A 13,329-nucleotide genomic window follows, 5' to 3' on the forward strand; every position below is an offset into this window, starting at 1 on the left:
ATCTTATGTAAAGTAAAAATTTCATACTTGACATGGGTAATTTTCAGCAAGAGTGCGCCTTTGTTTCACACTCAAACTACTTGGCCATATATTTGGGTTCTTTGCATTTTTTTCTAGTTTTCCTTGAAATCTATCAGTCATGGTTGATGATGGAATGAAAACGTAAATTCACATCCTACTCACATTTCTGTGACACATTCACTGAAACCTATGGCTCTGAACTTTTATTTTTATCTTTTTGGCATTTCACCTTTTCCTCCCCAAATTTATTCAACAATACAAAAGATTTTATTTCATTTCTTCTGTAGGCAGCTTTTCATTTTCTGTTTTTGGATATCTTTTTTCTTTCCAATATCATGGGAGCAATAACATATGAGCTTAGTATTTTATTTTAGAATGTGTAGCTTTAAAAAATATTATGTAGCAAGCTATGAAATGTAACAGCAGTTAATTTTTGTCATAAAGAAATTTCCTTTATACAGGGAGGAAAGAAATTTAATGGAATACTACTCAGCCAGAAAAAGAATGAAATCCTGCCTTTTGCAACAACACGAATGGACCTAGAGGGTATTATGCTAAGTGAGATACATCAGACAGAGAAAGACAAACACTGTATGGTTTCACTTATATGTGGAACCTAAAAAACAAAACAAATGAACAAACATAACAAAACAAAAATAGAGTCATAGATATAGAGGACAAATACATGGTTGTCAGAGGGGAGGGGGGTGAGGGAAGGAGAGAAATAGGTGAGAGAGATTAAGAGGTACAAACTTCCCGTTGCAAGGTAAATGAGTCATGGGAATGAAATGTACAGGGATTATGGTCAATAATTATGTAGTATCTTTGTATGGTGACAGAGGGTGACTAGACTTACTGTGATCATTTTGAAATGTATAGAAACATTGAATCACCATGTTGTGTAACAGGAACTAACATAGTGCTGTAAGTCAATTGCACTTCAAAAACAAACAAACTGATAGAAAAAGAGATCAGATTTATAGTTTCCAGAGACAGGGGTGGCTGGAGGGGGAATTGGATGAGGGCAGTCAAAAGGTACAAACTTCCAGTTCTAAGGTAAATAAGTACTAGGGTGTAATGTACAACATGAGAAATATAACGAACACTGCTGTATGTTACACATGAAAGTTGTTAAGGAGTTAAGGAGTAAGTAAATCCTAAGAGTTCTCATCACAAGGAAAACATTTTTTTTCTGTTTCTTTAATTTTGTATCTATATGCGATGATGGATGTTCACTAAACTTACTAAACTTACTGTGGTAGTCATTTCATGACGTATGGAAGTCAAATCATTGTGCTGTACACCTTAAACGGTGCTGTATGTCGATTATATCTCAATAAAACTGAAAGAAAAAAATTCCTTTAACAACCGTAAACAGTAGCTCTCCTTTAATTCATTACATAACAATCTCTAATTTAGGAATATAAATAATTACTTTGTATATATGTAGTGATAAATGAACATCCATTACTACAAAAGTAAGTTATGTCATAATGAAAATCTGGTAGATTAAATTTGGAACTCTGAGCTACTGTTAGGCAGACAATATGAATTATAACGCAAAATTTTAAATTTAGCCAATACACAAATACTTACAGAGGATTTTTTAAAATCTAGATAAAAATCAAAACAACAGTTGGAAAAGCAGCTCCTTGTTTGGAAACACTAGTCATTGTAGATGTTTTAAATTAACAATGTCTTCATCAACCTCATTCTGCTTTACTTATGAAGCAAATAAATGTTGACATTGTTAGAAAAAGTCTTTTTATTTCCATCTGTCAGAAAATTATCATAATAAATGGATTTTTGTTAGATAAGATATTTTATTGTTATTTTTCAGAAAATTATTGTAGTAAGAATATAAATCATCTACCTTTGGAATCAGTAGTCAAATAAAAATGTGGAAAAAATTCAAAATAATAACGATGTCTATGATAGGGATAGTCCCCTTGGATGTCATGCCCTTGAGCAATAAACAACCTGAACAACCCTCCTTGGCTACTCTAAACATTTCTGTGGCCATTACAGCTAATTAAGTGCTCCCATATACATAGAAACAGCCTGTGTAGGTAATGGAGGAAAGACTAAGGGATCCTGAGACCTGTGTTTGGATACTCATCATGAGGTTTGCTGTGACCCTGAGCAATTCACTCACCACTCCCTAGGGATCCTCTATCAGTTCATCTGCAAATGGGGATAAGTATGCCTAATCCTTCAAACTGCTACATGGAGGCCATGGGAGATGTTCCCAGTTCTGAGTAGTAAATGAAATCATGAGATGTGCATGGGGTTTCCATTTTGCACTTGATAAAATGTGCTTTCTTTAAAAATTGTACTGGGCTTCCCTGGTGGCACAGTGGTTGAGGGTCTGCCTGCCGATGCAGGGGACATGGGTTCGTGCCCCGGTCTGGGAGGATCCCACATGCCGCAGAGCAGCTGGGCCCGTGAGCCGTGGCCGCTGAGCCTGCGTGTCCGGAGCCTGTGCTCCACAACGGGAGAGGCCACAATGGTGAGAGGCCCGCGTACTGCAAAAAAATAAATAAATAAATAAATTGTATTATGTTATTCAAATTGAATGAAGTACATGTGCAGAGCCAGTAAAAGACAGTAATACCAATGAATTTGGAATCAGTTCCTGTTAAGTCACCTGTGGACAGCTGCTGGTTTCACATGTCCAGAGGTGAGCTTCTGTAGGAGCAAGAGGCTGACATTCTGATTTTCTTAGGAAGCCAAATGTTAAGGCAATTGTTTGAAGCTTGCAGATAAGCCACCATGCAAACTGAAAACCTAAAGGTGATCTTTACAGCAACCCCCAACCAATAAATGGCTCTGTAATAAACCTCAAGAGGACACAGAGTTTCTATTTTGAGAAATGAAATTTTGCAAAAACAAACAGAAAAGCAGTTCAAGTCCCAGAAATGGTGAGAATATTTACTTCAGAGGAAGCCAGGAGGAAATTTGGTTGAACATCCTCCCCGCTCTTTTCCTGATGGCCCCGCTTGATTACAACAGTACATTTGTGGCCAGCCTGGAAAAAAAGGAGTGTGTCCAACCTTTCACTCACTCATTAAGCATTTACTGTGGGCCTGCTACATTCCAGGTACTGGCCTATGGGCTGGTATGAGTCAGATCAGGTGTGATCTCGGTCCACATGGGGCTCTTGAGGTCTCATTTGTGAACTGTCTTCCCCACACCCTGTTTCCCCAGGTTCTGTCCCTCCTTCCTTCTGCCATCCTAGGTGACAGCTTCCCTTCATCCTCAGGTGTCCAGGATTCCTCCTCTTATGCGTGATTTCAAATGTTCACCGAGGGAAAAGTGACTGCATGTTCCAACTGCCCTGCCTTTGCTCCTAGCACCCTGGTATGTCCAGAGTCTCAGCACTGCCTATAGAAAGGCTTCCTATCGTCCAGAATCAGCACAAATGCCACCTCCTCCATGCAGCCTTCCCTCATTGCCCAAGTTAGAAATGTTTTGTCTTTTGTTGGATGAATAGCCCTTTGTTGGTACATCATTTTAGCACTGACCACACACCTGCCTTTTCTTACAGCTGTTGGGGGTCAGTGGAGACCTTTTCTGCCAGATTGGACTGGGAGGACAGGGGATACCACTCTCCGAGCCCAGGGCTCATGTCTAATTCCTCTCTACCCCAGCAGACTGCCTTATACTGCTGGATACATACCAAACACTAAAAACAATTTGGCTGGATTGGATTTTTTTCTTTGATTTTAGTTGCCCAGAATTAGCTTGATCAAACTCATCTGTTGGTGGCGCTCTGCCATCATGGGTTCATGCATAGCTCTTATGGTCTATATATTTAATATTTTTTGGTCTCCATACCTATTCCCACCCCCTGCCCCCAACCACCCCACCCTGCCATTGAAACACACTCTTGTTTTAATAAAATGCAACCTTCTAATGCATCTAAGTAACCATATTCTTGTAGGCTTGAACACTTGGCATTGTTCGGGATTGAACTTGCCATTTGGCCAAGAGAATGAGACACTTCACTGGAGTTTTAGGCACCAGCAGCCAGGGTGGATTTGTTTGGGGGCAGGGCAGGTGACCCTTGGAATCCAAGGGGGAGGCAGTCAGCAGCTTGGTCTAGCACAGGATTTCTGCTTCCTCCCCCTGCTCCCTCCACCTCAGAGCCTGTTCCCCCACATCTGGGCTCTGTCCTCTCTGGCAGAGCCTGTCTACAGCTGCCATGTTGCCAGTCAGGAGGCCCCAGAGAGTTCTCTCTTCCAAGGGATTACCTGTTCTCCTTGACATATACTGCCATTTGAGATGCCCATTTCTCTTTCTCCTGTGTCTTCTGGTTTGTGCTCCTTGATTACACCCTTGGTGAAGTGCCCCTCACCTACCCTGTGGTGAAGAAACTACTTAGCCCAGCAGTTCTCAAATTTTTTGGTCTCAGCGCCCCCTTATACTCTTAAAAATTATTAAGGAGGACTTCCCTAGTGGCGCGGTGGTTAAGAATCCGCCTGCCAATGCAGGGGACACGGGTTTGATCCCTGGTCCAGGAAGATCCCACATGCCGTGGAGCAACTAAGCCCTTGCATCACAACTACAGAGCCTGTGCTCTAGAGACCGCGAGCCACAACTGCTGAGCCCACGCATTGCAACTACTGAAGCCCGCATGCCTAGAGCCTATGCTCTGCAACAAAAGAAGCCACAGCAATGAGAAGCCCGCGCACCGCAACGAAGAGTAGCCCTGGCTCGCAGCAACTAGAGGTTGTCCGGGCGCAGCAACGAAGACCCAACGCAGCCCAAAATAAATTAATTAATTAATTTTAAAAAATTATTAAGGAACCCAAAGAGCTATTGCTTATGTAGGCTATATCCATTTATATTTACCATATTAGGGAGTAAAACTAAGACAATTTAAAGATATGTATTTAACTAATTTTTAAATGGTACTATAACTATTACATATTAATATAATTAACATGCTTTTATAAAAAATAACCATATTTTCCAAATCATGAAAAATTTAGTGAGAAGAAAGGTGCTGCTTTATGTTTTTGCCAATCTCCTTATTAATATCTGGCTTGATAAAAGAGAGCTAGATTCTCAGATCTGCTTCTGCATTCAGTCTGTTGCCATATCACACATCATGTAGCCTTTGGAAAACTCCACCGGACCTTGAGAAAGGCAGAGAGCGAAAATGGCAACTAGCATCTCAGCACTGTTATGAAAGAGTTTTGACCTCACCAAATCTCTGAAAGGATCTCTGGAACCCCCAGGAGGTCCCTAGACCACACTTTGAGAACTGCCTGCCGCGTTAGACCATCGGTTTCTTGATGGCAAGGCCATTCCCTGTTCATCCTTATTTTAAGCAGACTATGGATTGGGACTCAGTAAATCTTGTTTGAAATACTTGGAAATATCTGTGTCATTGAGAGTTATCCCACCCTCACAGTCACCCCGGGAAACACTCCACTTCATCTAGTGCTACTGCTGCGGATGGCATTTGGATTCTTACAGAAGGCAGCCTCCAGAGGTGATGCAATTCTGTCGAATACCCTCAGTGGTCTCAGATCTTTGTTCTTTTAGGAGCAGTTTGATGTTTGGAAATAGCCTAAGGCTATGTGGAGGGAAATCTTGTTAATTATTTGGGTAGTCAATTGGGTAACGCTACATTTTTGGAGTTCTAAAAAGTAACACTGACTTCTTAAAATTTGGATTGCAAAGCTACTTTAACAAGCATTCCCCTAATTCTACATGTATATTCACACATGTGCAAATGATGTTTGAATACGTTTAATAATTGCATCATCCTTTGAAGAGTAAAAATTGGAAACAAAATCTTAGTGCCCACAACTAGGAGACCAGTTCAATAAACCATGGGCATCCACGGAATAGAACACTTCGCAGCTGAAAAAAAGAATGAGAAAGTTCTATACATATTGATTACAAATTAACTCCGAAGTATATTAAGTAAAAAGGGAAGAGACAGATCAATGTATATAGTATGCTGTCATCCACAGGAAAAAAAAAAACTGTATTGTGTGTGTGTGTCTATATGCCTGTGTGTCTGTGTGTTTCCTCATGTATACGTAAGGTATACAGCAAACTGGGAATGCTGGTTGCCTCCAGGGAGAGGAACTAGCTGCTTGGGGTGAAGGGTAGATAAGCAGCTTTTCAAGGATTATCCTTCTGTACCTTTTAAGTTTGAAACCATATGAATGTTACCTAATAACATAGAAACTTTTGGAAGCCCCAAACTGAAAAAATTATGACATTCCCTCCTTCTTCCAAAATTAAAAATAAAAACAATTCTTAACACTTACAAAGGCTATACTCCATAAATGAGTTCTTAGAATTGCTTGAGCAATAGAATGATTATCAGAAAAAATACACAATGTACACGGGGGCATATGCAAAGAGGACGCTAGAAAGGGACGAGATACATTTGTGAAAAGAACTGGTCATTTTTATAGTCATGCCTTAATTTTTTCACCCTTGCCCTGTTTCACAAATAGGGAAACTGATTCCAGGGGGGCTTAATGACTCATCTATGTCATCTGGGCTCTGGGTTCCAACTCTCGCCTTGTTAGGGGATTTCCCGACAGTTCCTGCAAATCTCTGTGGGGATGTGGCAGTGAGTGGGGGACAGAGGATGATAGATCCTCTTTCATGTGGTCCTAAACACACCTCTCTCCTCACTTCCCACCCGAAACAGGGGCTGGAGGCCCAGGCAGGATACATGTGCCTCTGATGGTGGCTGGCAGGGCTACGTCATCCTCACTCTCTTCCCCAGGGCTCCCCATGGGCCCAGGTGTAGCATCCTCCTCCAGGCTCTGCCAGGACATTGCTCTTGGTGTTCGGTTGGCATAATGCCTCTGTTTCCACAATTGGCACTTCCCAGATAAATTGTCACCTAATTGTCACACAATTTGGTTGGTTCAGACGACTGTGGGCTTTTGAAAATCGACTTCTCCTTCAAAGGATAAAGGTTTGTCATCAACTAAGGGATTCAAATCCTGTGGTGGAGACTCCCCACGGTTCTGACAGAACATGGTCAGGGTGCTCTGAAGGAGTTTTTGGCATATTTCATTCACTCAACTAATGTATGTTGAACCTATCTGTTGGTGAGGCACTATTCTAGGCCCTGGGGATACAGTGATGAGAAGGTTTCTGTTCTTGTGGAGCTTATGTTCGTGTGATGAGGAACTGACAATAAACAAGCAAACAAATAGATGGTTGAGGTAAATTCACATATTAATTAAGAGATCAGAGGGTGATGTGGCAGAGAGGTTGGGAAGCCAACTTTGGACCGTGTGCTTGGGGAAGGCCAATCTGAAGATGACTTCTTGAAGAGGGAAATGCTATCTCAATGCCTTTTGAGGCCCTCCTTTCCAGCAGTGAGAGTCTAACATCCTCTGCACCCAACAGGTTCCCGTGGAGGGATGAAAGACAGGGAGGAGAAGAGAGGTTCCAGTTCCCTGGGCTTCCCAGTCTGCCGGCTGCTAAGTACTTCTGAGAAATTCTGCTTCCAGCTAACGAGGACCACCTATCCTGGGAACCTCGGTACATGGGACAAGAACCTCCTGGGTAGACCCCTTGGCAAGATGAATTGGACCAACTATAGGTTCCAGGATTCCAGAGCCAGTGGTGACGTCTTAGACAGCTTGGGTAAGATTAGCTGAAAGTGAGCCCTGGGCAAAGTGACTACTAATTACTGTTAAATAATTATCTCACCATTTAGTTCTTTAAAAACCCTATGGGTTGAATACTATGTCCATCTCACAGATGAGGAAAATGTGGCTCAGAGAGATTATGTGACTGTCTTAAGATCACACATTTAGAAGTAACTGAGACTGGGTCACGGGACCCTAAAGCTCAGGCTCTTTCATGATGTCATCCTTCATGCTTGTTCTCCTCACCCCCACCAACCCTCCTCTGCTTTTTTAGGATAGGCTCTTGTCTTTCTGAGCCTAGGTGGACACCCTCATGCTGTCTGTCATCCTTGCTGAGAACAGGTGTGGCCTGTTCTCAGCAACCCCTGGCTAGCAACCCCCAGCCAGAGCCCCAGGCTCCTGTCTCATTGCTCCAGGCTTTTGGAGCACAAAACACCACAAAACACCAAGTCCTGTGACTTGGTACCTCATCTTGGGTAATTCCCTGCTGGTGCCGTGGGCACTAGAAAGATCTGGTTTCCGAGTCCCCTCCTTACCCTTTGCCCAGAAGTTGGGCAAAGTTGGGCAAAGAAGCTCTTTAACAGGAGCTGTTAAAGAAAAACTTAGTGAGGTCAGCTATCTTACTTGAAAGAAGGCAGAGAGGAAGTGAGCCATTGAGGTGCTTGACACAATTCCAACTGGCCTTAGTGCCCCAAGAGGCTGTAATTGGTACTTCCACTTTCAGATATTATGTATCGTCAGTGGGTATTAAATTGCCCTAGCGATCCACTAGGTTCCCTCCACCCCACCCTAGCAGCAGTCTCTGCATTCGGGTGTCTGAGTAGCCAGCTCCCAAGGTGTGTCTGGAACATGCCACCTGCTATAGGGGCTGAATCATTCACCTCCATTTTAAGAGGGAAGGAATAAGAAGAGGCCCGAGTGTAGGCAAGAGCGCTTCGGGTTTAGAATTGAAAACTCCAGTCCTGGCTCCAGCACTCAGCAGGGGCCAGTGGCTGACCCTAAAGATCTATACAGAAAGAGGGTTGGGTTAGAAATGTTTTAAGATTCCTTCTAACCCTGAGAATCCAGGGACAGACTATGGCTGGTTAGGGGGTGGGCTTGGGGTCTTCATCCCTTGATGTAGGAGAATTTTTTTCAGTGTGGATAATATCACCATCACCTCCTCACTTGAGCATGGGCAGGTTCTCACAGCTGCCACCTCTGCCTAGTTCCAGCCCAATTAGCTGGTATCCTGACCATTCCTCACCCCCTCACATGCCCCTCCCTGGGGACGGATCACCTGCACCCTCCTGGTTGTCTTTTTTCTGGATATCTGGTAACCCTTACTCCTTTGTAAGAATGGCAGAACTCAAGAGTAAAATGACGGCACAATGGCAACAAAGTGTAGTATTCATAAACACACAATTTAAAGTTGGAAAGGTGCAGGTTCAAGTCTGATTTCTGCCACTATCTAGCTCTATGACCTTGAGCAAGTCTGAGAGCTGGTTTCCTTACGGTAAGGTGGGAATAATAATTGTTCCTACCTTATTGCCTGTTTATGAAGCTTAAATAAGATAATGAATGTGCCTGGCATATATTAAGTCCCCAGTGTAAGGCAGCTAATATTACTGCTTAGGATCCTGTAGAGCTCATTTGTATATGTGTTGTCTTGGTCAGTTTGGGCTGCTATAACAAATTACTGTTTGACTGGGTGATTTATAAACAATAGACATTTATTTCTCATAGCTCTGGATGCTGAAAAGTCCAAGATTAAGGCACTGGCATATTCAGTGTCTGGTGAGAGCCCACTTCTTGTTCTTAGATGGCTGTCTTCTTGCTGTGTCATCGCAGGTTGGAAGGGCATGAGGAGACCCTCTGGGGTCTTCTATAAAAGAAGTAATCCCATACATGAGGGCTCCACCCTCTTGACCTACTCACCTCCCAAAGACCCCGCCTCCAAATACCATCACCCTGGGGTTAGGATTTAACATATGAATTTTGGCAGCACACAAACATTCAGTCTACAGCATGTGTTAAAGAATTACTCTCGTCTCTCACTCCCTCTTGTGAGAAGACCAGAATCACAACTAGCTGCTGGACAATCATCAACAGGAAGACACTGGAACTCACCAAAAAAGATACCCCACATCCAAAGACAAAGGAGAAGCCACAATGAGACAGTAGGAGGGGCACAATCACAGTAAAATCAAATCCCATAACTGGTGGGTGGGTGACTCACAGACTGGACAACACTTATATCACAGAAGTCCACCCACTGGAGTGAAGGTTCTGAGCCCCACGTCAGGCTTCCCAACCTGGGGGTCCAGCAATGGGAAGAGGAATTCCTAGAGAATCAGACTTTGAACCTAGCGGGAACTGACTGCAGGACTTCGACAGGACTGGGAGAAACAGAGACTCCACTCTTGGAGGGCACACACAAAGTAGTGTGCATATCAGGACCCAGGGGAAGAAGCAGTGACCCCAGGTGAGACTGAACCAGACCTACCGCTGGTGTTGGGGGGTCTCCTGCAGAGGTGGGGGGGGCTGTGGCTCACTGTGGGGACAAGGCAGCAGAAGTTCTGGAAAGTACTCCTTGGCGTTAGCCCTCCCAGAGCCTGTCATTAGCCCCACCAAAGAGTCCAGGTAGGCTCCAGTGTTGGGTTGCTTCAGGCCAAACAACCAACAGGGAGGGAACCCAGCTCCACCCATCAACAGTCAAGCAGATTAAAGTTTTACTGAGCTCTGCCCACCAGAGCAACAGCCAGCTCTTCCCACTACCAGTCCCTCCCATCAGGAAGCTTGCACAAGCCTCTTAGATAGCCTCAACGACCAGAGGTCAGACAGCAGAAACAAGAAGAACTACAGTTCTGCAGCCTGTGGAACAAAAATCACATTCACAGAAAGATAGACAAGATGAAAAGACAGAGGGTTATGTACCAGATGAAGGAACAAGATAAAACCCCAGAAAAACAACTAAATGAAGTGGAGATAGACAATCTTCCAGAAAAAGAATTCAGAATAATGATAGTGACGATGATCCAAGACCTCAGAAAAAGAATGGAGGCAAAGATCGAGAAGATGCAAGAAATGTTTAACAAAGACCTAGAAGAATTAAGGAACAAACAAACAGATATGAACAATACAATAACTGAAATGAAAACTACACTAGAAGGAATCAATAGCAGAATAATTGAGGCAGAAGAACGGATAAGTGATCTGGAAGACAGAATGGTGGAATTCACTGCTGTGGAAGAGAATAAAGAAAAAAGAATGAAAAGAAATGAAGACAGTCTAAGAGACCTCTGGGACAACATTAAACGCAACAACATTCGCATTATAGGGGTCCCAGAAGGAGAAGAGAGAGAGAAAGGACCAGAGAAAATATTTGAGGAGATTATAGTCGAAAACTTCCCTAACATGGGAAAGGAAATAGCCACCCAAGTCCAGGAAGCACAATGAGTCCCATACAGGATAAACCCAAGGAGAAACACACCTAGACACATAGTAATCAAATTGGCAAAAATTAAAGACAAAGAAAAATTATTGAAAGCAGCAAGGGAAAAATGAAAAATAATATACAAGGGAACTCCCATAAGGTTAACAGCTGATTTCTCAGCAGAAACTCTACAAGCCAGAAGGGAGTGGCATGATATACTTAAAGTGATGAAAGGGAAGAACATACAGCCAAGATTACTCTACCCAGCAAGGATCTCATTCAGATTCGATGGAGAAATCAAAAGCTTTACAGACAAGCAAAAGCTAAGAGAATTCAGCACCACCAAACCAGCTCTACAACAAATGGTAAAGGAAATTTTCTAAGTGGGAAACACAAGAAAAGAAAAGGACCTACAAAAACAGACCCAAAACAATTAAGAAAATGGTCATAGGAACATACATATCGATAATTACCTTAAACATCAATGGATTAAATTCTCCAACCAAAAGACACAGACTTGCTGAATGGATACAAAAACAAGACCCATATATATGCTGTCTACAAGAGACCCACTTCAGACCTAGAGACACATACAGAATGAAAGTGAGAGGATGGAAAAATATATTCCATGCAAATGGAAATCAAAAGAAAGCTGGAGTAGCAATACTCATATCAGATAAAATAGACTTTAAAATAAAGAATGTTACAAGAGACAAGAAGGACACTACATAATGATCAAGGGATCAAACCAAGAAGAAGATATAACAATTATAAATATATACGCACCCAGCACAGGAACACCTCAATACATAAGGCAACTGCTAATATCTCTAAAAGAGGAAATTGACAGTAACACAATAATAGTGGAGGACTTTTAACACCTCATTTACACCAATGGACAGATCATCCAAAATGAAAATAAATAAGGAAAGAGAAGCTTCAAATGACACAATAGACCAGATAGATTTAATTGATATTTATAGGACATTCAATCCAAAAACAGCAGATTACACTTTCTTCTCAAGTGCGCATGGAACATTCTCCAGGATAAATCACATCTTGGCTCACAAGTCAAGCCTCAATAAATTTAAGAAAATTTAAATCATATCAAGCATCTTTTCTGAGCACAATGCTATGAGATTAGAAATCAATTACAGGGAAAAAAATGTAAAAAACACAAACACATGGAGGCTAAACAATACATTACTAAATAACCAAGAGATCACTGAAGAAATCAAAGAGGAAATCAAAAAATACCTAGAGACAAATGACAATGAAAACACAAAGAGCCAAAACTTTTGGGATACAGCAAAAACAGTTCTAAGAGGGAAGTTTATAGCTATACAAGCCTACCTCAGGAAACAACAAAAATCTCAAATAAACAATCTAACCTTACACCTAAAGGAACTAGAGAAAGAAGAACAAACAAAACCCAAAGTTAGCAGAAGGAAAGAAATCGTAAAGATCAGAGCAGAAATAATTGAAATAGAAACAAAGAAAACAATGGCAATGATCAATAAAACTAAAAGCTGGTTCTTTGAGAAGATAAACAAAATTGCTAAACCATTAGCCAGACTCATCAAGAAAAAGAGGGAGAGGGTTCAAATCAATAAAATTAGAAATGAAAAAGGAGAAGTTACAACAGACACTGCAGAAATACAAAGCATCCTAAGAGACTACTATAAGCAACTCTATGCCAATAAAATGGACAACCTGGAAGAAATGGACAAATTCTTAGAAAGGTATAACCTTCCAAGACTGAACCAGGAAGAAACAGAAAATATGAACAGACCAATCACAAGGAATGAAATTGAAACTGTGATTAAAAATCTTCCAACAAACAAAAGTGCAGGACCAGATGGCTTCACAGGTGAATTCTATCAAACATTTAGCGAAGAGCTAACACCCAACCTTCTCAAACTCTTCCAAAAAATTTCAGAGGGAGGAACGCTCCCAAACTCATTCTATGAGGCCACCATCACCCTGATACCAAAACCAGACAAAGATACTGCAAAAAAAGAAAATTACAGACCAATATCACTGATGAATATAGATGCAAAAATCCTCAACAAAATACTAGCAAACAGAATCCAACAGCACATAAAAAGGATCATACACCACGATCAAGTGGGATTTATCCCAGGGATGCAAGGATTCTTCAATATATGCAAATCGAACAATGTAATATACCATATTAACAAATTGAAGAATAAAAACCATATGATCATCTCAATAGATGCAGAAAAAGCTTTT

At 41.8% G+C, this 13,329-nt stretch overlaps 1 protein-coding gene across 1 annotated transcript in view; it reads left to right on the forward strand.

Moving 5' to 3' along the window:
• Positions 1–13,329, forward strand: part of LOC132515389 (uncharacterized) — a 34,866-nt gene that overhangs the window by 17,743 nt on the left and 3,794 nt on the right. Inside the window, exon 2 of the mRNA XM_060141827.1 lies at positions 7,417–7,656. Within this exon, the coding sequence (XP_059997810.1) occupies positions 7,417–7,656 (240 nt within the window). The remainder of the gene's footprint in view (positions 1–7,416; positions 7,657–13,329) is intronic.

Source organism: Lagenorhynchus albirostris, chromosome 2 (assembly GCF_949774975.1).
Source record: "Lagenorhynchus albirostris chromosome 2, mLagAlb1.1, whole genome shotgun sequence".
Lineage (NCBI taxonomy): Eukaryota > Metazoa > Chordata > Mammalia > Artiodactyla > Delphinidae > Lagenorhynchus > Lagenorhynchus albirostris.